The sequence below is a fragment of the Papilio machaon genome, chromosome 27, assembly GCF_912999745.1.
Source record: "Papilio machaon chromosome 27, ilPapMach1.1, whole genome shotgun sequence".
NCBI classification, from domain to species: domain Eukaryota; kingdom Metazoa; phylum Arthropoda; class Insecta; order Lepidoptera; family Papilionidae; genus Papilio; species Papilio machaon.
The window spans coordinates 3,044,084-3,066,810 of record NC_060012.1 but is presented as its reverse complement, the minus strand read 5'-3'; the positions used below and the strand labels follow the sequence as shown (position 1 = coordinate 3,066,810).

The 22,727-nt window shown below is 33.1% G+C and overlaps 1 protein-coding gene across 4 annotated transcripts in view; it reads left to right on the top strand.

Moving 5' to 3' along the window:
- LOC106709439 (irregular chiasm C-roughest protein-like) overlaps positions 1-21,712 on the top strand; it is a 40,669-nt gene extending 18,957 nt beyond the window's left edge. For 2 of the 4 annotated variants that reach the window (XM_045684627.1, XM_045684626.1), the window contains exons 2-20: positions 997-1,299; positions 3,596-3,746; positions 7,388-7,468; positions 8,139-8,290; positions 8,448-8,539; positions 9,079-9,187; positions 9,545-9,718; positions 14,024-14,126; positions 14,247-14,380; positions 14,511-14,637; positions 15,203-15,348; positions 15,666-15,819; positions 16,113-16,348; positions 17,031-17,189; positions 17,923-18,017; positions 18,176-18,333; positions 19,015-19,122; positions 19,447-19,539; positions 21,439-21,712. In XM_045684627.1, coding sequence (XP_045540583.1) covers positions 1,075-1,299; positions 3,596-3,746; positions 7,388-7,468; positions 8,139-8,290; positions 8,448-8,539; positions 9,079-9,187; positions 9,545-9,718; positions 14,024-14,126; positions 14,247-14,380; positions 14,511-14,637; positions 15,203-15,348; positions 15,666-15,819; positions 16,113-16,348; positions 17,031-17,189; positions 17,923-18,017; positions 18,176-18,333; positions 19,015-19,122; positions 19,447-19,539; positions 21,439-21,470 — 2,529 coding nt within the window. In that variant the 5' untranslated portion in view covers positions 997-1,074 and the 3' untranslated portion in view covers positions 21,471-21,712. Of the gene's footprint in view, positions 1-996; positions 1,300-3,595; positions 3,747-7,387; positions 7,469-8,138; positions 8,291-8,447; positions 8,540-9,078; positions 9,188-9,544; positions 9,719-14,023; positions 14,127-14,246; positions 14,381-14,510; positions 14,638-15,202; positions 15,349-15,665; positions 15,820-16,112; positions 16,349-17,030; positions 17,190-17,922; positions 18,018-18,175; positions 18,334-19,014; positions 19,123-19,446; positions 19,565-21,438 lie in introns of all 4 variants that reach the window. The other 2 variants (XM_045684628.1, XM_045684629.1) reach the window with 2 other exon arrangements.
- The last annotated feature ends 1,015 nt before the right edge of the window (positions 21,713-22,727 follow it).

The following is a 22,727-nucleotide window of genomic DNA, read 5'->3' as shown; positions in this document are numbered from 1 at the left end:
TGTAGCGATCTTTTAAGCGTTAGTGTGAAATTCTAATATATTAAAATACTAGCTATCGCTTCCGACTCTGTCCGCGCGGAATTAAAAAAAAACATAATAACAGTGTGGAAGAACACGTAGGCTACGTATTTCATCAAGATCCGTTGAGCCTTTCCGGAGATACCTTCAAACAAACAAACATCCATCGATCTAAACTTGTGCATTTATAATATTAGTAAAATTTGCTGTCACCCGCGTTTCCGTCCGTGTGGAAGAAAAAAATATATGTGTTAAAGTAGCCTATGTGTTCTACAACTAAGCCAAATTTCACCGAGATCCGTTTATCTGTTCCAGAGATACCTACAAACAAACATTTCATCAATCCATCCATCTAAACATTCGTATTTATAATATAAGTAAGATAATATTCTTGTCTTTATTAATTCAAAGGCAATTAGAGAGATTGCATTATGTTTTATAAAAGTATGCTGTAAGTAAAAAGACCATAAGAACCTAACAAAGTCTTTTAAATCGAGGAATATATATAAGTAAAAATATTAACTTTGTCATCAGCTTAATCTATCGGTTTGTGTCTAATATTAGACACTTTATCCCCTTAACTCGTCAAGAATAATGTGTATTTAAAAATAATCTTCAGAAGTAAAATCGTAAAGACAACTACCACTGATTGCTCTGAGTTATAAACATCATCCGGTGATCATAGACGCATCCTTCTATGATAAATTAAAGACTATTAATAACAAGTTACCAGGATAACATTCCTACAAATAAAGGGTGAGCAAATAAAAACCAAATAAGGTATAGAAAATATGAACCTATCTAATATATAAAAAGCTTTTTTTCTGTATATTTGAATGCCGGAACATCTGTTCAGAAACAGTAGTCTATCGTTTATTGGTTAGAAAGGAGAGATATATATGTATATTTTTAATACTTTTAAATAATATAATTCTTAGTTTTATTCAGTTAGTAATATTATGTTTTCCTTTGTTCCAGATCATGCCCTAAAATCAATCTCAACAAATGAGACAAAATAATTGTTCTGTACATCATGAGACAAAGATATAAGCCGACATGGCGGCAAAATTCAAACGATTCGAAAATGGAATGCCGAATATAGTGCGCGCGCGCGGGGATGATTCGAAATTCGAAAATAGAACGTCCGTCGAGGCGGGTTCGCGCCGGAAACAGCAATGGCGTCGACCGGATGTCGGGATTTGGTTACTGTCTCTCGCCGCCCTTTTTGTATGTGTTAATGCTTACCAGGAACAACGTTTCGCGATGGAACCCCAAGATCAGGTTTGTATTTATTTTTAAATCAAATTCCGATATATTTTAAATTAACATATGTGTACAATCAACAAGCCAACGAACTAAAATAATTCTTCGTCACCTTTTAACTTGATAAGCAAGACTCAAATACTTAGCTCTTAATTGGTACAAGCTGAAGAGCACGCTTCTTCTCAACGTGCCAATTCAAGCAGAGTACTATACTTTTAATTGTCGCATGTCTGTAAAGTCATAGCATTTCAGCGTTCTTGCAAATTATATTGTTACTTACTCTACAACTAGAGGCGACAGTTTCAATTCAGTGCATTATTCACCAATTTGTCAAATTAATTTTTATCATGGCGTTTAAATATATAAGTAGTAACATGTTAAACAAGCTTCTGATTCTCTTATGAATATTTATAATCAAGATTAGCGCGATCTTGATATGTACGAGCATTATTCAGTATATAGCATTAGATTTCCATGTTGTAAATAAAAGTTAACGGCCTTGCCGTTGGTCCTATCAAACTGTTGTGACGTATGGTCCAAGTTATGAGAAATAGCGAATGTTTTAAATATTACCAACAATTAATATTATTATAATTATATGGGTTTTCAATAACAATACAAGTATGTCTGAGATATAGAAAGTATATTTACTGTGAGAATAATAAAATTTAATATTTTCTTTAGAAATGCTTGGGAGTGAAAATTTATGTTTTTATATCATATAAATATTTTTTCTATCGTTATGATTGAAATAACTGACATAATATTGGTATACCTCACATACTTGTTGATTGTTGCTTTTTAATTTTTGAAACTTTTTCACATCTTTTGGTTAACAATTCAATCGACACATTGAATCCTCTTTTATATCATAAGGTGGCAAACAAGCAAGCGTCACCTGAATAAGCCTAAACAGCGAAGCTACCAATAGATATCCGCAATTGCAGATATACCCATGGCATGCCATTCCTAGGCATGCCCTCCTTCGTCAAATCTACTTTCCCTTCCCAACCTTTTCTTAAAAGAAAACGATGGAAAGATGGACTATAATTAAGCCGCCAGAACACACAAAATCCTCTATCATTTTGATATTGTGATGTAAATATAGACAGATAAATGTATGAAAGAGAGAGGGGAAAAGGTTGTATTCTTGAATATGTATTTTTTCTAATTGAGGACGTTGTAGTCCTAAAAATTAAGTTGTGATTACTTCTAGTCAATGTGGTTATATTATTAGTAAATATCAAAAGCTTATGAATTAGAGAAGGTGTTGTTTTAATTTGAATAATAAATTAGTTGATTTCCATAGGCGCAGCTAACGTTAGGTTTATCATCATGATGCTATCGAAAATGAAAACATAAATAAAAACCTATTCAAATTACAAATGAATTAAACATATATTTTTTTGTTTTAATATAAAATTCAATAAAGGAAAATATTTGACAGTATTTTGTAGACCAATTTATGTTGTAGTTATGATTATTTTTTCGAAATCTGGTTCTATTTTAAATTTTCGGAACATGTTTTATATAATGTTGATAATTATCATTTGATTTTAAGACAAGGAACAGATAAATTTAATTGTAATTTGTAATAACTAGTGTTAATATGTCGTAATTTAAATAAATGTTGTACTAAATAGCGTTGACTAATTGATAACAATTTACATTATAGAATAAAAAAATAACACTCGAGCGAATAGGCTATGATTGACGCGGTCACGAAAGAACCTTGAAACTATTATATATATTCTATATTCACAGTAAAGTATTCTTAAATTAAAAAAAAAAATATTTAAACAATCTTACTAATATTATAATAAAAACGGATCTCGATGAAATTTGACACAGTAAGTAGTAGAACATAGTCTAGAAGAATACATAGGCTCCTAATTGTTTTTTTTTAAATTCCGCGCGGACGGAGTCGTGGGCGACAGCTACTAATATAAATACGAATGTTTGGATGGTAGGTATCTAAAAAACAATCTGGAAGAACACATAATGAACCTATGATCCCGAAAACGTTCTATTCTCAAAACTGTTCCCGTAGGATACGTTTATTTACATATTTACTCGATGACTCCGCAACGTTTCAACACATCTTATTGAAATTTGGCACAGATAAAGAACATTATCTATAGCAACATATGACATACATTTCACCCCTTTTTTAATTCTGCGCAGACGAAGTCGCAGGCAAAAACTAGTACACAATAAAATTTAAATCTTACTAGCTAAAGTTATTATTGGTATTTTACTTTTTCCTTTCGAATTTATTAATTATATTAATGCAGTTTATTTAACATTTGAACAGAGCGCAATAGTCGGGTCGAGGGTGACACTGCCTTGTCGAGTGGAGAACAAAATAGGCACGCTGCAGTGGACGAAAGACGACTTTGGTTTGGGCACACAGCGCAACTTGAGCGGTTACGAGAGATACTCCATGATTGGAAGCGATGAAGAAGGTAAATATTAACTAATAATATTAAATAACTTAATGGTTAAAGATACAATATATTTATCATGAAGTCATGGGTTCCCTGAAGTCATGAGCCGCATCGATTAACAAGTTATACGGGGTTTTAGACGAATACAGATTTGTGGTGTAAAATTGATTGGGGACTACATGGGACGAAACTATATTTTTCAATATTGAGATTACTCATTTAATAAATAAACACTATAAGGCTTAACCAACGAGTAACTAAGACAACATAAATCTTCGAAACTGTTGTATCCTTGCGTCATGAATATCGTGTCGCGCGCTATCCCTTCACACAGTGTTAAATTGTTTATTCGGTCAGTAGAGGCATATCGACTACATGTAAATTTTATAGATATGATCCGCCACCTTGAAAATTGCATTGACTTTTCTCACATCGATCTTGATGAACAGGTTGCGAGCAACAGGTTTTTACGGATAAAGAAAAAAATGGCGGCGACGCGTGCCTGTGTATGAGCCTCTTTGGCATAGTATTTCGTAAGTCGCTTATCGACTAAAATTGCCTAGTTTCGAAGATTTAAGTTGCCATGTGTACGATGGGCCTAAGTATATTTAATTACAGTACAAATTTTTTTGCAAAAAAACTCGTAAATTTCTCTTTTTATACAATACCACTTTCTCAAAATGAAAAAATAAAATGGCACATTGGCCGCCATGTTGGAATCTGACGTGCCTTTGTTTATTTGATTCCGGTATTGAATTGAAATGAATACACGTCGATGTATAAATGAGAAGATGAGAGATGTCTATGAAAGTTTTATGCCATTTCCACTGAGCCGTAAGTGTTTTCATTTTACAACCCATAAACTTTTTCATATCTTCATTTATTTTTGGCCATTACGCGATCAGTGGAATTGATCCGTTACATTAAATCATAAAACAGTTGAACGAACTGCAATTTAAATTAATCATTACATTTATAAATATAGTATACATTACGAAACCATGGCCGTAAGAGAACGTAAACAAATAGACTATTACTGTTCGCGTTTTAAAACGAGATATTTGGCACAACCAACAAGTACGAAGTAATGAGAAAAATTTAGGAAAATCATGTTACGTATTTGTCTTATTTTTAGTTTTTTTTTGTATTACGGATACGCACCTGTTTTACTAGTCGTTATTATTATACACGTACGGTTTGAAGCGGTCACCGTACAGCCGGCATAGTGGACTGCATTTTGCGTTCCGTGTATGGCGGACACCCTCTGATGATTACCCCATGGGTATCACCAAGGGGGACATTTTTTGATTGATATGAATTCACCAGTTTTTGCATTAAAAGCTACCTCTTAGTTTAGTTAACAACATGCACTAAACAAAGACACATTTATAGGTGTAAATGCTATTTTTTGCTGAAGTAAAAGGACCTATGCGGCCTATTTACCTATGTGACTGAAACTTTGGGAGCCTCTGAAAAGTTGTCAATTTTCACATTAGCCCTTATTTGTAGGAGCTATCAATATACTTTTTTTAATTAATTATAGCTGTCCTTTTCCTATCCCCTAGACCTAGCCTAATTCACCGGCTCACCACCCTAAAGAATATATATTTTGACTTGAATCAATATTTTTTTGATTCGTTGAACTCAATCGCCCCAATGGAAAAAACCCATTTAGTGGATTCAAACAGTTCAATGAGAAAAATCCCATTGGTTCGATCGGACTAACGGAAAACCCTCAATCTGTCCGTGTATAGTCCAAATACATTTTTTAATTTTTACTATCATAAAACCATTAGATAACCAAAAAAGGTGAGCAAGGTTTATTCAATAGTACATAATAAAGTAGAAAGCATAATTTGAAACAAAATATTTTTCTACATGCTAAGATACGTGTTTGCAATTAAATAAATAATTGTTCAATTCTCTACTGTTTAATAAAACTTGAAGGTAACAAGTACAAATTAATCTACAATTCCCAAAACGATAATAATCAAGGTATTTTCTTTAACGCAACTAGCTTTTGTACGAAATGTATTATTAGAGCTTTTGCGAGCTTTTGCCTATTGGAAGTTCATTGCCCCGACGTTGGCTTGGGATATGATGATTTCTTGACGCATTCAAACTCAAATGTTCTCAAGGTCATTGAAATTTGTTCACATTTATATATAGAGTTTACAGAATTAAAAGGATGCATAAATACTTCAAATTTATAACAGAAGTACAGTCAGCTGCAAAAAATATGTACACATTTATTAATGTTTAGTAACTTGTGCAATAAATTGGTTTTAAAAAATGTATGCACGTGACCGTTCATATGCTTCCGACCATAAATACATCTTATGGACGGATACTTGCATATTTTTTGAAACACAAACTTTTAATGTTTTGTAAATGTATACAAATTTATGTTGTTGACTGTACAGTCGAGGATATTTATTTCCTATCCACATTTTTTTAACGCGTACAAAGTAATAAGGTCGAAAACTTGTCATAGTAATATGCTAAATTAAAGCTCATATGATGACAGTTTGCTGTATATTAGATACTAAGTGGGAAGCGAATTACATCCTATGAATGTACATAACTAAGAATACATCATACTATGAAACATTAAGAGGTTACTCTTGCTATTATATTGTGGTGACCGTAAATTAAGGCGTACAAATCACACCCAGGAACCCTTACAAATCAATATAATGGGTAATTTGGTGAATTTTCGAACTAATAACACGATCTCTCTCAGTCTTATGACGCTATACACATTCGAGTCACGTTTTGCATCATCGAGAATAAATAATTCGACCGCTTTCCCGAATTCTAATTGAAACTGTAATGTTTAGTTATGCCACCAGAGGGCCAAGACAAAAGTCACTATCAATTAGAAATGTCGCCAGTGGATAAGGTCTTAATATTTGGAACTTTATCTACGATAATTTTTTTAATATTAGATAAATATTACCTTAAATCACATCTTCTTATCTATATATATAAAAGAAAGTCGTGTTAGTTACACTATTTATAACTCAAGAACGGCTGAATCGATTTAACTGAAAATTGGTGGGCAGGTAGCTTAGAACCAGGAAACGGACATAGGATAATTTTTACCCCGTTTTCTATTTTTTTATTCCGCGCGGACGGAGTCGCGGGTAAAAGCTAGTTTGAAATATATATCAGTCATACATATTGATTTACTTTAATCAAAGTTTGATTTTGTCAAGGACTTTTGGTGATATAAAATAATAAATTGATGACTTATCCTTTTTGGAATGAAAGGGAAGGAAAAACAAAATAAATCTTAATTACTACGTATGGTCGTGTCACAATAATTATGTACCTACAACCCTGGGAGAAAGCCGATTTTTTTTTTCTGTAATTGAGAAGTCACTGTTTGCCTTGAAGAGGCATTTACAGCTTAACCGGGCTTGAGGTGGAAAAGCGCAGATTCCGCTTAATCTATACTTCGTCTAAAGCAATCCGAATCGAATGATACCTATTTCGTAGAAATTGGTTGAGTACTTTAAGCTACAGGGGGTCACAACGCAAGTTTCCTTGATACTAACATACATACAGACTCACATCCTGAGTTAGTCGGGTAATAACAAATGAAAATCAAATGAATTATTTAGTATCTCAAATTTAATATGCACATTTGGTTGCAGGTGATTATTCTCTAGACATCAGAGACGTGACTTTAGATGACGACGGCAAATATCAGTGCCAAGTTAGCTCGGGCCTCAACGGTAAGTTTGCTCCCATGTGTAAGTACTAAAGTAAAGGTAACGCAATGTTATAACATGCAATGGATTTCATAGTCTATTTTAATTTAAAAATAACTATAAAATATTTGTTCAAGATCTGGTTATATAAACAAAAAGTAATGAGATTGAATGTGGATGGCTATAAAGGTAGAGGAAGACCAAAGAAAGTATGGATGGATTGTGTGAAATATTATATACGTAAGAAGGGGTTGAATTCAGGTATGATGGTTGATAGAGATGTATGGAGACCGACCCTCTATAGGGATAAGGTCAGGTTGATGATGATGATCTGGAAATTATCATAGAAATTTTGTTTATAGGTCGACTAAGTTATCTGACCTGATAAGTGAACCTAAATTGTGTCAGTTCACTGGGGCCCGGGCCCAATAGTTTATGTCTAAAATTGTCACAAGATCTTCGTCGGTTGTGTGGCTGGCTCTCTTGTGACGTTTTTTTGTTTAATGCCATTTTCTGTGCCTATGTATGTTTCACTTATTTTCCGACAGAAACAACCGATATAAAAATTAAATTCTTGTTAAAAAACAAAACGGAAAAAATAAATTGGAAATTCTTAAACCAACCTAAACATTTGCTTCCAACACGCCAACATTCCATTATCTGTCGGATGCATCCAATCAGCTTTATATTCCAGGCGAGCCGGCAATTCGATCTCGCTACGCCCAGCTCACGGTGTTGATCGCTCCCGATCCCCCTCGGATCGTACAAGGGGCTTTCATTGACGCCACAGAGGACCAACCTGTGGATATCGAGTGCGTTTCCGAAGGTGGAAAACCGGCGGCTGAAGTGAGATTCTTCTTTATATGTTCCATGCGAAATTGCTTTTGTGATCGAGATTTTTAAATTTGCTTTTGTTTGCCTGCAATATTATTATTATTGCATTTTAATTTTTTCCTGTTTATTATTTGCCGTTTTAATTTAAATTAATTATTGCTATGTATAGATTACGTGGGTAGACGGAAATCAAGTTGTTATAAAGAAGAATGTTCAGAATAAAGTTGAACTGATGCCTGACGAACAGAGATTCAAAACGAGGTAAACAATATCATATTATTTTATTATTACCTATATAAATCTATATATATAAAAGAAAGTCGTGTTAGTTACACTATTTATAACTCAAGAACGGCTGAATCGATTTGACTGAAAATTGGTGGGCAGGTAGCTTAGAACCAGGAAACGGACATAGGATAATTTTTACCCCGTTTTCTATTTTTTTATTCCGCGCGGACGGAGTCTCGGGTAGTATTATATAAACTGAAAGTTGAACTTTCAATTTTATTCAACAACTAGCTGTCGCCCGAGATTCCGTCCGCTACAAATAAAAAAATTTGATGTCATTGTGTTCTAGTTTAGTGTTCTTGCAGACTATATTCTACATATGTGCCAAAATTAATCAAGATTGGTAAAGTCGTTTCGGAGATACTTTTTAACAAACATCCATTCATCCATTAATCCATCCATCCCAACTTTTGCATTTATAATATTAGTAAGACAAAATATTTAAAAGAACAAATTAATTAACTTGTTAGTACTTGTGGTTAACAGATGTACTAATTTATCAATTGTTTTAGGTCAGTGTTGCGGTTACTACCTAATAAGGTACACCACAATCAGACAATCACTTGTCAAGCACAGAACACTGCTGACAGAGCGTACAGAATGGCTTCTGTGCATATCGAGGTAAGTTATAGTTAAGTTATTACAATTAATTTATAACTGAATAAACATGTTTGTTTTTGAAAGAGGATAAAAGCCTTGACTTTTTTTTTAATCTTCCTTTTCTGGACTGTGAATGACTATGACAAAGAGATTCAAACATATCAATTATAGAACGGACATACGAATCACTTTCCTACAAACAGTTTTATGATAATCATCAATAGTGCAACGTCATTAGCAAAAAACAACATTTATTTTAAACTAGACAACCCAACAGCAAAAATTTTGTATTTCAATTAGATTAGCGATGTCCTGTCTATTAAAATGTTGAATGGCTGTGATATTGAATTTTACATTAATCTCTATTTTTTTTTTTAGGTGAAATATGCACCAAAAGTGACAGTCACACTTAAGTCAGAGACAGTAAAAGGAAGGATACCCGAGGGAAGTGAAGCTAGGGTCGGTTGTTCTGTGGATGCAAACCCACCTGCCCAGGTGTACCAATGGTATATCAACAATAACCCAGTCATAGGAGACTATACTGATGAAATGGTAAGTTAACTACGTATTCAACTTGAATTTAAAACATTTACAAATCACATTTAAGTTTTTACAAACATTTCTAAAGGTAAATATCATCTTTTTTATAATTAAATCCAAATATTAATTCAACAGATTGATAGGAAAATGTTTGATTCAGATTTATAAAAGGTTAAATTTGATATTAAAATTGTTTTGTTAAAATAATGACTTCAATTGAAATTCCTGTAAATACATTTACTTTTATTAAAAAGAAAAAAAAGTGAAAAGTTGTAATGAAAATAATAATTTCATGTGTTATATCGAACATAAACAAAATCTACATGAAAGACGTAAGTAATTAACAAAATTCACACACAACATAGTCATATTTTAATAAGGAATTCGCGGAATATAATCTATATATATAAAATAAAGTCGTGTTAGTTACACCATTTATAACTCAAGAACGGCTGAATCGATTTGACTGAAAATTGATGGGCAGGTAGCTTAGAACCAGGAAACGGACATAGGACAATTTTTACCCAGTTTTCTATTTTTTATTCCGCGCGGACGGAGTCGCGGGTAAAAGCTAGTAGAATAATACATGCCTTAATATTTTGAAGACAAGCTCGCCTCATGCGGTAATTTTTCATGAATATATTTACTACGTTGCTTGGTACATCAGAATAATGTATACCTTAGGCAGATGCTGTGCGAATGTTTTATGCCAGTATAATATTTAATTTGATAACGCTCCGACTCGACTGACAAATGAGCTACCTGAGAGATGTATGTCACGAGCAAGGCGGTTACGCTGGCGTAGGAAAATTATAAAGACTCGGCAAATTGGACATATCCTAAGAATTCATTTGCAAAAAACACTAATTATATTACAGAAAAAACACTTTATTAAGAAAGTATATTGTGGACTGTAGTCATAGCAACGATTTCCGTGAAATCCCAGGAAACGGACATAGGATATTTTTTACCCCTTTTTCTATTTTTTATTCCGCGCGGACAGAGTCGCGGGTAAAAGTTAGTTTTTAATAATTTATAGCTTTTTCCAGCTGTGGATGCATTCCGGCTTAGGAGTTCTTCTTTATTTCTGGCACGGTATTTAAGGTAGACATTTAAATCTCTAGAATAACGTATAGAAACTTTGACAGATGACAGTCGACTTTTGACGCTAGCGCCACCTATATAAGGCTTACAGTTTTTATCCCTATTGTATTGTTGCCTGCCAAACTTTGATTCTTTGATGGCTGCACGGAAAATGACAGCCAAGGAAAGGTTACCTTTTCAAAGTATCGAAACATAACAAATCAATTTGTGAATTAATTCATAAGATTATTTTAATATCTAATATTGACCTGGCTAAAGTACAAACGGACTTCGAACACGATTCGCTTGTGACACGCAATTCTGGGTTCTCTGCTTAAAGGATAGAATGTCCTTGCGGTTTAGTTGATTGTGTTTGTATTTCAGATCGAGTTACTCGTTCGCTTACTGTTTACAAAATTGTTTTTTTTTTCTAGAAGACCACCAAGAAGAAAGGTTTTTATTTATTTTGTGCCAACAACTCCTACTGTGTGGTACCTATGGCAATACTACGTTAGGTTATGTTACGAGGGAAGTTATAGCCTTATAATGATAGTCCTTTCATCCACATTTTCAGCAATGGTCTGTCTGTGAAATTGGTAACTCATTATCTTCTAGCATCAGAAATTTCACTCCCGTTTTAACTCGCCTAAGAATTTCAATAAAGCAGTACAAGCTTTCCAAATTTATTCCACTAATCCAAAGTAACGATATGTAACTTGCAAAATGTACAAGTAGACTTACCCAAAGCAATCGTAACATAACCGTGTACAGCTGCAGCAAACGTATGAATTTTTCAACAGACTGCACTGAAGCACATGCACGGCTACGGTGAGATGAAATTCACTACAATAATTGCCAACGTTTTATTGTTGTACGTTGAAATTAAAGGAAATTAAACCGACTCGCAACTCGTTTAAAATTTATTCTAGCGACTATGAATAAAGTAAATTACACGCTTGTGGCCAATTCGTACGTAAACTTCAATTATATCGTTTGTTCTCTTTTGTTTTGCTACTTTGAGAGTAAAATTTCTCGTTAATTTTCCAACTTGTTTATTATGCAAGTATAGTTTTTGTCTGAATAAAACACACAACATATTGTTAGCCCTTTTATTATCATTAAAAAAAGCAGAATAATATTACGGCAGTGAAAATTAAATCATCATCAACCTGCTCTTATCCCTATGGAGGGTCGGCACAGTATGTACTACTCCTCCATACATCTCCATCAGCAATTCGTAGTCTTTCAGCCCTATAGCACATACTGTAATAAAGTTTTGGCTTTAATAGTTTTCACAAAATTAAGAAAATTAAATCAATTCGAAAAAAGAAAACATTTCCTTCTTTGTTTCGGATAAACAAAAAAACAACTGAACTGATTTGAAAAAGTGAATCAATTGAAAACTATTTGAACATTTAGTAATGTAAGCAATGTGATTTATTAATTTATCTATTTTTATGGACAAAAACGATGAGACACTAGTAGTATAATTTTAATAGTTTCACTATCACATTAGTACATTTTCAAAGCACAAGATGGCGTTTTTGTGTTGTAATGTACGTAGTTATTCCAGACATTTTCTCCAGTAGAGCTCCTTTCTGTACATCTCCCGAAGAGCGTGCACCTCATTTTGAAATTGTAGTCTAAAAGAAATTGCACACCGCTTTTCTTTAATTTTCCTTATCTTCACAAGTATTTTGTGTATACATAATATAAAAAAATACGTAAATTTTAATGTACCCAGTTAAGCTAAAACTTTGTCCACTTTGACAATAAAATTTTCATTTATAACTCTATTTCCTATACAAGGAGTCAAGAGTTTAGAAGCATACTATTTTTTTAGCCGACTTCAAAAAGAAGGAGGTTATCAATTCGACTGTATTTTTTTATGTGTGTTACCTCGAAACTCCGCCCCTGGTGGTCCGATTTTGATAAAAAATATTTTAACCGAAAGGAAGTGCTTGCAGATGGGTCCCATTTTTTTTTTAAATAACTAGAAGACTAGTAGATTTTGAATTTATTAATATTTAAACATTTTGTAAACAGTTTTATCGCAAGCTGATATTAGACAAAAACCAGTAATCATGATTATTGTAATATAATTACGCGCTTCCGAAATGCTATCTTGACAAATAAATAACACTTATACCTTAAGCTGGCTATACATATTTAAGAGTAAAACGTACTCTTTTATAACCATGTTGACATAAAATCAATCACCGGTGGTCAAAGTGTTGAAACACGTGTTCGAATAAACAGTATCTAACTGCAATTTTTTTGAATAATACAGTTTCTTATATGTAGGTAGCATTTGAATGGCAAGAGAATTTCTGAAATCTGAAAGAAGTGCAGTAGTTTTTGAGTTTTTTTTAATTGAAAACTAAATCAATAATCCATTTATCATTTACAAGTTTGAGAAGCACTTTATTTACAAAGAGGTCTCTCGATAAATATACAAAAGCCTCAATATTGTAGTTTCACAAGATTTATGCCTGTTACACACGATAGCAGAGCAGTTAACAGTGCAGTACATCTGTTATTTGAACGCGAGCTTAAACCTGGTTCCAATTGAAGTTAACCGTAGATACTCGAAAATTCCTAACTAAATTCTGTTTTGTGAAACTAGCATCAGGTCGATAGTGTGTTATTAATTTCAAGTTCGTAACTTGTAACTTTGTATGTTGAAAGGTACTTTGTCAGTGTCGTATTAGCCGTTAGGGTTGCTGCGTTTCATTTTATGTTGTTAATGGCTAAGGGCAAGACTGGCCAATTCTATACGTAATTTACCGCAAATTTCTTGTTGACTAAAAGCTTGATTGTTTATTTATATATCACTCTATTTGTAATAATATTTTATATAACTACTAACGGCTGAAGTTAGATTTCCACGGACTGGTAATAACAGGAGAATTGTAAAGAACTCTATTTCTTTTAATAGCGAAAGGACAAATAGGAATGAATCTCAAAAGAATTAATAAATACTTCATTACTGTAAAAAAAATTGCGAGAAGTTGCCAAACACACACTGATTAGACTTAACACGGAATAGTTTCACTTCACTTTTGTCTTCTGTGTGGTCGTGGTATTTCACCTGTCGACTTGCCTCAATCGTGCATCCAACAAATATTGTTGCTGCATCTACCACTGTTAAAAACTACCATGAAAATTAACTATTTAAAAGATATTATTTCAGTTAGTTTTAATTTTTTTATTACATTAAATATCTTGTTGCAGATAATCTTCAACGTATCTCGTAAACATAACAAAGCTGTGGTGAAATGTGAAGTCAGTAATGCTGTGGGTCAGAATGAGGGAACTTTTAACTTAGATGTTACATGTGAGTTTTTTTTTATTTCAATTTAATTTCATATTTCAAATTTAGACAGATAAATCTTCACTAAGGCACTACTTAGGTAATAATAGTATGTAATAATTGATCTTATACTCTCTTTTATAGACCCCCCGTCTTTTAGAAGTCGACCAAAGAACATCGAAGCTGAGGTAGGCGCGCGGGTGACACTTAACTGCGATGTTGACGGCCAGCCCGAGCCGGAGATCAGGTGGCTATTCCACGAACCAGGCAGGATCGGGGTAAGTGAATACTTTGATAGAGTTACAGTAACGAACTCAGCGTTATGTTTTTAATAATTCTATTGTAATTCTTTTTTTAGGAATTGTTATTTAATAGAAACTATTTTATATGAACGTGCAATATCTTCAGCAGGTTAAAGGGAAAGCTCCAAACTTGAAGGTGACAGTGAACAACGAGACTGCAGGCAGTTACATCTGTAAAGCTACGGTCGATGGGTACCCAGAAATAGAGAGCGAAGCGACTATCTTTATAAAGAGTAAGATGGTTTATTAAACATAGTCTTTTATGTCTATTTTTAAAGATATCATATTAATAAATTATGGAAATTAACATTAATTGATTTCAAGAAAAAAGGAATTAATTCATATACTGTTCGTAAGAAACGAGATTCTTACCACGATGTCAACCCGTGAACATGGCGCATGCCACTGTGCCGAAATATTGGACGCTCAAACAGCCTAATCGTGGTACGAATCCCGTTTCTTAGTATATTAGTAAAAACCACGAAAGTTTGAAGTTATGAATTGATTCATATCTTTAAGTCATTTTGTAATATAAAATATTGAAAAGCGATTTTACCAGCCTGATAAAGTAGAATGTTTTACGTAATATGCAAGTGTTTTAATGTCGGTACTTATTTCTATTTCATTATCACTTTACGTAACCTTTTTAAGAAGCGAAGTTTCAGTAGATGAGATAATATCAGTTGGATTTTGGATCTTCGTTGTTTCTGTTACTTTTAATATCACTTTCCTTAAACGAGACGCTATAATCTTTAGAATAATCAACCTTAAGATCTTAACAATAATGTTTATTTTTAGGTATACCGAAAATATTATCGAACAGAACACAGTTTGGTTCAGAAGGTGAGATGGTCAGAGTGGAATGCGCCGCGTTCTCAGTGCCTAAACCTGATGATATCAGATGGTACTTCGAAGGTCGAGAGATCAGTGTTATACAAGACCCAGTAAGTTTTTCATCTGTGTTATTCTTATTAACATTCATATGAACCTTTTAATACTTTATTTTTCTAAGGTTTGATTTTTGTAAAGTTGTTGCATTTCTAAATTGGTTCATGTGATCCATTTCCTGGAGTCCACCGAAGACTCAATGGTGTACAACAAACTTTGAATTTGGTGAAAAAACGTAATAAGCGAGAAAAAGATCGAGGAGACTACGAGGAAATTTCTGAGTTCGAATCCTATAGTCAGCGAAGGTCTTTTGTTAGTTTATAAATTTGACGTATTGTTAGACCATTATATTTGATTTATGATTTGTTACCAGGATTACGCGACCTTAGAAGAGACGTTACCAGACGGTGTAATTAAATCTAGTCTAGTTATCCGAGCGAGCCAGTCTAAACATTACGGACTCTACAACTGCAGTGTTACCAATGAATATGGGAATGCGAACGCGGCTATTGCTTTAAAGCCTTTAAGTGAGTATACATACAATATGACATACAACTACAGGGTGCTAAGAAAGTCTGGAGTATAACGAACAAGTTAAGGTCGTCTCCAGGACGAAATTATTTGTGAAAAGAAACCGTAGAATTACTGGATAATCGTGAATGAAAAGAAAATAGTAATATTTGTTCTAATGAGAAAATAGTAGATTGTAATTTTTTTTTTAAACTGTTGTATATATTTTTTGGGTTGATACTTTTTTTTTAAATTGGAAGGTCTTGTAACTATTTAAAGTACTATTTTATTAATGTTTTCTTTTTTGTAGAAACACTACCGCTGTTTATAATACTTATCGGAGTGACATCTGGCATTATAATCTTCTCTGCTTTCGTCATTCTTCTCGTGATATGCCATAGAAGAAGAAGAAAGAAGAGTCAACAAATAAACGAGAAGCCAGATGTAACAGTTACCACGGGAGATATGTATAAGGAGAGTGACAGAAGTTCTAATATCAGCGATTTGAAATTACAAATTGGTCAGAACGATGGCAGTTATGAATTGGTGAGTTTATAAAAATCCCATTCCAAAATTACAGAAAAAAATTCAATGCCTTTTCGGATCTTTCACTTAATTTTAGGCATCAATTATGTTAAAAGTTTCAATTAAGAAGGTTTAATATTTTGAACCTTTGCATCAATTTATATGTTACTAGCTGTCGCCCGTGACTCCGTCCGCGCGGAATTAAAAAAAAGGTAATAAGTAGCCTATGTGTTCTTCCAGGCTACGTTCTAAAATTTCATCAAGATTTGTTGAGCCGTTCCGGAGATACCTTGAAACATCCATCCATACATCTTAACATTCGCATTTATAATATTAGTAAGAATTGTAAATAATTTTTGCCTGTAAGCAGTTTACTGTTAGGGTGCAATTTCATTAGTCGATAACTCGGTCAGCATGTGGGGAGTCCACGCATACGGTCTAACAACTAATGAAAATGGTCGTCCGATGACTCAGTTGACGAGTACAATGCGCGATGAGTAAAAATAAAGATAGCCCAACGTTTTCTGGACCTGAACGTTTAATGAAAACGGTTCGGGCATGCGAGTGGTATGGCATGCGTGAACAGGAATTCGCTCGCACCATGTATTAAGCTAACGACTAATGAAACTGCGCCATTATCTGATCAATTGTTAGGTTACAATTGAAAAAGTACTTTTTCCTCACATATTTCTTTAATTACCAGGACTACACGAGTTCAGATCGTTCTGAGATAAAGAACCCATCAGGGCTCCCTCTTGCCGGCCCCGTGGTAATGCCAAACATACGACATGATGATCCACTAATGCAGTATGGGTATAGTAACGATTACTCCGATCCAACGTATAGTGATCCATATTTTAAGGTAAATATATACATTTAAAAAGCAAACTTTGTCTCGGAAACCTACGGTTAATTATTTGTTTATCTGTTTGTTCTTTTTTAATTGTTCATAATTTTGATTGGAATATTTTATTGTCTAATTATTTTAAATTTACGTTTAACTTATTTGAGCAAATAAAATTATTTTAATTTTAATTAATTTCGAAACTTAATTATTTACTGCTATAAAACCAAATCACATATCAATTAAAATATCTATTTTAATCTATTAATAGTGGGTTTAATAGGTCACATTTGACACTAAATGCAATAACGAGACCTTGTTACGGCAGACACAAATTATAATTTTTGAAGTTAGAACTGCACTATTGCTTACCTCTTGTTTAAATCATATCAATCGAACGTCGGTCGTTATAATGTGGCTTCAGTGAACTCTTTTTCTTTTTAAACATTAATTACGTTACGAAAAAATCAAACGAGAAACATGGATGTTATAACAACTGAAATCGAATCACAAATGTAGCCACTGTGTTTACGCAGCTCGTCTTACTATGAAGCTAAAATTGATAAAGGTCTAATGTGGCTCTTAAATTAGCCAACCTATAATATTAGTAACAACAAAATCATATACAGAATCTTGCTGTTTAGATTATTTATATGCTAGTCCTCTTTATATAATCACCCTTAAGTTGAATATTTATCTTTTAAGTTGTGAAACTTAATTATAAAGTTGTAACATGTTTTAATATTTCTAGAACCCCGCGGGCTATGTGTACGACTACCCTCAGGGTTACATACCGCCTCCACATTTAAGAGTCCAGTCGCCTACACAATTGGAGGTACCTAATAGGTAAGTTAAGCGCTATTTCCACAAACATCATTAATTCGACATAATTTTGAAATAAATATTTTGAAAATAATATTACACTTTTGTGTGCACTTACCTAAAATGAAACTAGCGATTGCATTAGTTATATTGGGAATAAAGTCGAAAAATTTTATACACAGATCACTGCAAGGTTCATTGACTCGCAGCATCGACACAGCGTCAACTCTACCATTGTCAGCTGGCAATGGTTCGCAAAGTAACTCATTGCAACGAACGAGCAAACCGTCCGACGAAACCGATGCGATTAATAATCTAGGGCTGCCTATGGGCGGAGAGAGTAAGTACACGTATTATTGAAATCTTATGCATTTAGAATCCTTAATTGGTCAGTAAGGGATAATTAATGACTCTGAATGAGACACTAAGATTTCCTTTTGTATCCGCAAAATTTTAAAATGAATTTATTAAATTAAGATTTTTTGAACACCTTCATCAACCCTTATACGTACGAACGCTTTTTACATCGCTGGTAAAAATAGCTTTCAAATAGAAAAATTGTATTTCCATCTATCTGTCAATACAGCAGCGATTTTAAACACGACGCTTTTTTATCGTGTTGTGCTGCATTTTGAGCGATGGGAGATCGGAACAAAAGTGATATTAAAGCATTGACGAGTTTTAACGCGGCGTTAAAAAAGCGCCTATACGAATAGACAATTAACAATGTTGCCAAATGTAAATCTCAGTACCCAAAATGCAATACAGCGCTATAAAAAAAAGTGCTGCTGTAGGAATAGATACATGGAAATGCGCTTGTTTTTTTTACCGCGTGTTAAAAAAGCGCCCGTGTGAACGCAGGCTTAAGATGTTACTAGCCGTTGAATTTCACAGCTCTTGTATTACATATTGTCCCTTTCATTAACTTTAATAAAATAGAGAGTACAAACATTGGTACTCTATGATATTAACACATTAAGTAAGTGGGCCGAAAGTATTAATTTGTGTACCTTTCCCACAGACCCGCCTACGCCGATTTATGCTCAGCCGAATACTAAAAGCAATACAGGCATCGACTTAAGATATGCCGCAACTTACGGTAACCCGTATCTTAGGAATAGTTCTGTGGGTGAGTTAAAGTGGTTTATTTATTATAATTGATAGTTCACTTTTTAAGACTTTAAATTATTTCTATATATTTTTACTTATAATTTAATCTATTCTATTCATATTTCTTTCCAGTATTAGTTCTTCTGCCTGGTTAGTAGTAAATAATATTAACTTAGCTAGAGTTGATTTGAAACAATTATAGTTATTAGTTTGTAAAATGTACTTTGCCTTAGATGTATTATTTCAGTTTTTACTTCATTAGTAGCAAGTATTACTCTTCTTAGCAATTTTCATGATTATTACAGCTTGATTTCTTTGTAATTAACTATTATATATGGTGTAGGGTACGGCAGTCAAGTGCATACAGCGAAGCCTGCAGCAACGCCTGCGCCTCCACCGTATTCGGCTGTCAGAAGCTCTGTCGCCATGCCTTCAGGTACATAACCGACACCACATTATAGGTAAATAAATACGTATATACAGCATGGGTTTGTTTTACTATAACATTAATCTGTGACAATTAACAACAATTTTGCCTCTATCACTATAAGTGACTTGTTCGAGTATCTTTTTCTTACACACGCACTATTAGTCATACTTCTTTCTCTTTCATGTAACGAAATGCGTCTAATCATGACGTGTTATAATTTTACTTCTAGTTCTACTTCACATTTTCTTAGTTCCATTTTAAATCTAAGAATCAATAAAATAAGTGTATGATATAAACGGCTAACAAGAAATAATACCTTTTTGACTTTACCATGAACACCCATTTTAAAGCTATTGACAGAGCATTTTATTCAATCAATAAAATTACTTATCCAAACGAAACCAACGATTTGCCTTGCGAGGATTTGTTTGATGGATCATTATAATGTTGTTTTAACAATTTTCATTCATTTCATCGTTTTTTTCTTGTAATAAAATACCAATTTAGAAAAGTATAACTGTTTATAAGTGTAAATTTATTGTAGATGAACTAAGTAACTTGAACAAAATCTACGTTACCGTGCGTTTTCATTGTCAAACAACTTTTATAATATCACTAGCTGTCGCCCGCGACTCCGTCCGCGCGCAGTTAAAAAAAAAATGAAAAATAGATGTTGGCCGATTCTCAGACCTACTGAATATGCTCACAAAATTTCATGAGAATCGGTCAAGCCGTTTCGGAGGAGTACGGGAACGAAAACTGTGACACGAGAATTTTATATATTAGATATTGCTATCTCTCTCATTATTATTGGAAATTCGAAGATGAAAACATATTTTTGCACAGATATATATTCAATAATAAATAACATACTGCATTTAAAATAAAACGATAGTTTTTGATACGACGTACAATAGGTATTGATTGAAATTTTTCAAACCTTTTTGAGGTCACCTATAATTACTTACAATAGTATACGGGGTTATTAATAATTACTAGCACACGATTACCTTTGATATCAAGGTGTGTTGTATGAAATATTCATATATTGATTGAGGGGTTCGAAACTAAATTGTAAATGTACGGAACCAATTCATAAGTAAAATATACTTTACCTAACTTCTTTCATTGACATTATACTTATCATATTGAATTTTAAATTACTTAATGATAAGTTGTAATAAGGATGTAAACTTACACTTTAGCCTCTGTTCACACTACTACTAATACTACTCCGCTGGCGCAGCGACCCAAAGTGGGTCTTGGCCTCCGACACAAGAGATCGCCAGAGTTGTCTGTACTGTGCCTTCTCCTGCCAGTCCATCGCTTGTAGCTCCAGCAGGTCTAGCTCTACAGCGTCATGCCAGCGGTATCTAGGTCGGCCGATAGGTCGGCGGCCAGTCGGGGTCCCGAGATACGCTGCTTTGGCATTCCGATCTTCCCCCATCCTCATAAGGTGGCCAAGCCATCGGAGTCTGTGAGCTTTTTCTGTTCACACTAAGAAACTATTTTGATAGACAACCCTGGCTATAGCAGTTGATTACACTTGATTAGGAATATAATAAGCGCTGAAAGCAAAATTGTCCCTAATTTTCGCAACAAATTTTAAAGCTAAATTCAAAATCTACTAGTCTTCTAGTAATTAAAAAAAAATGGGACCCATCTGCAAGCACTTCCTTTCGATTAAAATATTTTTTATCAAAATCGGACCACCAGGGGTGGAGTTTCGCGGTAACACACATAAAATAAAATACAGTCGAATTGATAACCTCCTTCTTTTTGATGTCGGCTAAAAATGAGACCAGTTTTTTGCGGTTATTAGCTTAGTGAAAATGGGTTTTATGAAAATAATAAAATTATTAATTTATGTAGGAACAAAATTATAAAAGCATTTTTTCTTTACAGATAATCAGTCTTCGCAAGGAACGAATGTATAGCGAAGGCTTTTACGCCTTGTTTAGGTGATGGACATTTGATACCATAGACATCTATGTGCAAATAGATGTAACTGTAAAATAATATGTTCCTAAATAGACTTATTGCAAATGGACTGAATTGTATGTAAATAAAAAAATAGTGAAATTATAGTCTAGAATCTAAAATGTACAGTTTTTTATATATTAAATAAAATCTGGTCTCTTGACAACTTTGACATTGTGTATTTCAAAATGGCGATTATGCGACACTTTTTCCTTTCGATATTATAATTGTTTTGTTAAATTAAAAAGAAAAATTTGAAAAAATATTTACTGTAATTATTTTTAATTTCTTGAGAAATTATTTTATAAATACTATATTTGAATGGTAATTTTTTTTCCAATTTTCAGTATATTTTCCATTTAAAAGAGTAGATTGTTTTATTTAAGGAATATAATTATCGTATAGTATTGTAAAATATTTGCTCAACGAATATGTTTTAACGTGCATTTCCATTGTATATTATTGTAGCTATGAATCAAAAATTAAAATACAAAGATTTTTTAATTTTGTGTCTGTTTCCCTTGATTTTTATATAAAATAGTTATGTTTTTGTAATATTTACAATGAAACACGAGTGTTTAGTCCAAGATGTTTATAAATTATAAAAAAAAGCAATTCAATTAAGCATTTTTTTTTTCATTCAGAACGTTATCATTTGTTCGAATAATGCAATTTGTTGGCCAGTTCTATATTTAATCTATTTATGTAAATTTTTAATTTATATCACATTATAAATTAAATAAACTTTGAACTATATAAGTCAAAAATAATACAATCGAATGTAATAAAAATTTCAAATACGAATATCAATTTCAGAATTATATAGATTTTTTTAAAGATATATTGAATATTGTAGACAGATAATTTCTGTGATATAACTCCATAGATTAAAATTAAGTTTAAAAAATTGTTCAACCTTATTTTCTGCCAGTACACTTTATCCTCTATGATGATAACAGATCAATCAACTGTAAAGGTCTTGATTTATGTATAGTTCTTTGCAAATATCTTAGCGGCTCAAGGTCCATATCGGCGCATATCCCCGCTACACAAAAGCTTGTATTCTGCGCTGACTAACGCGATGTTAAGAGCCGCCAAGATATCCGAAAAAGACTGTAGCATTTTTGTACTATTATTTTTATTATTGACCACCGCCATTGTATTCCAAAAAACATTATAGAACACAACTTAATATCTAGTATTAAGACATGTAT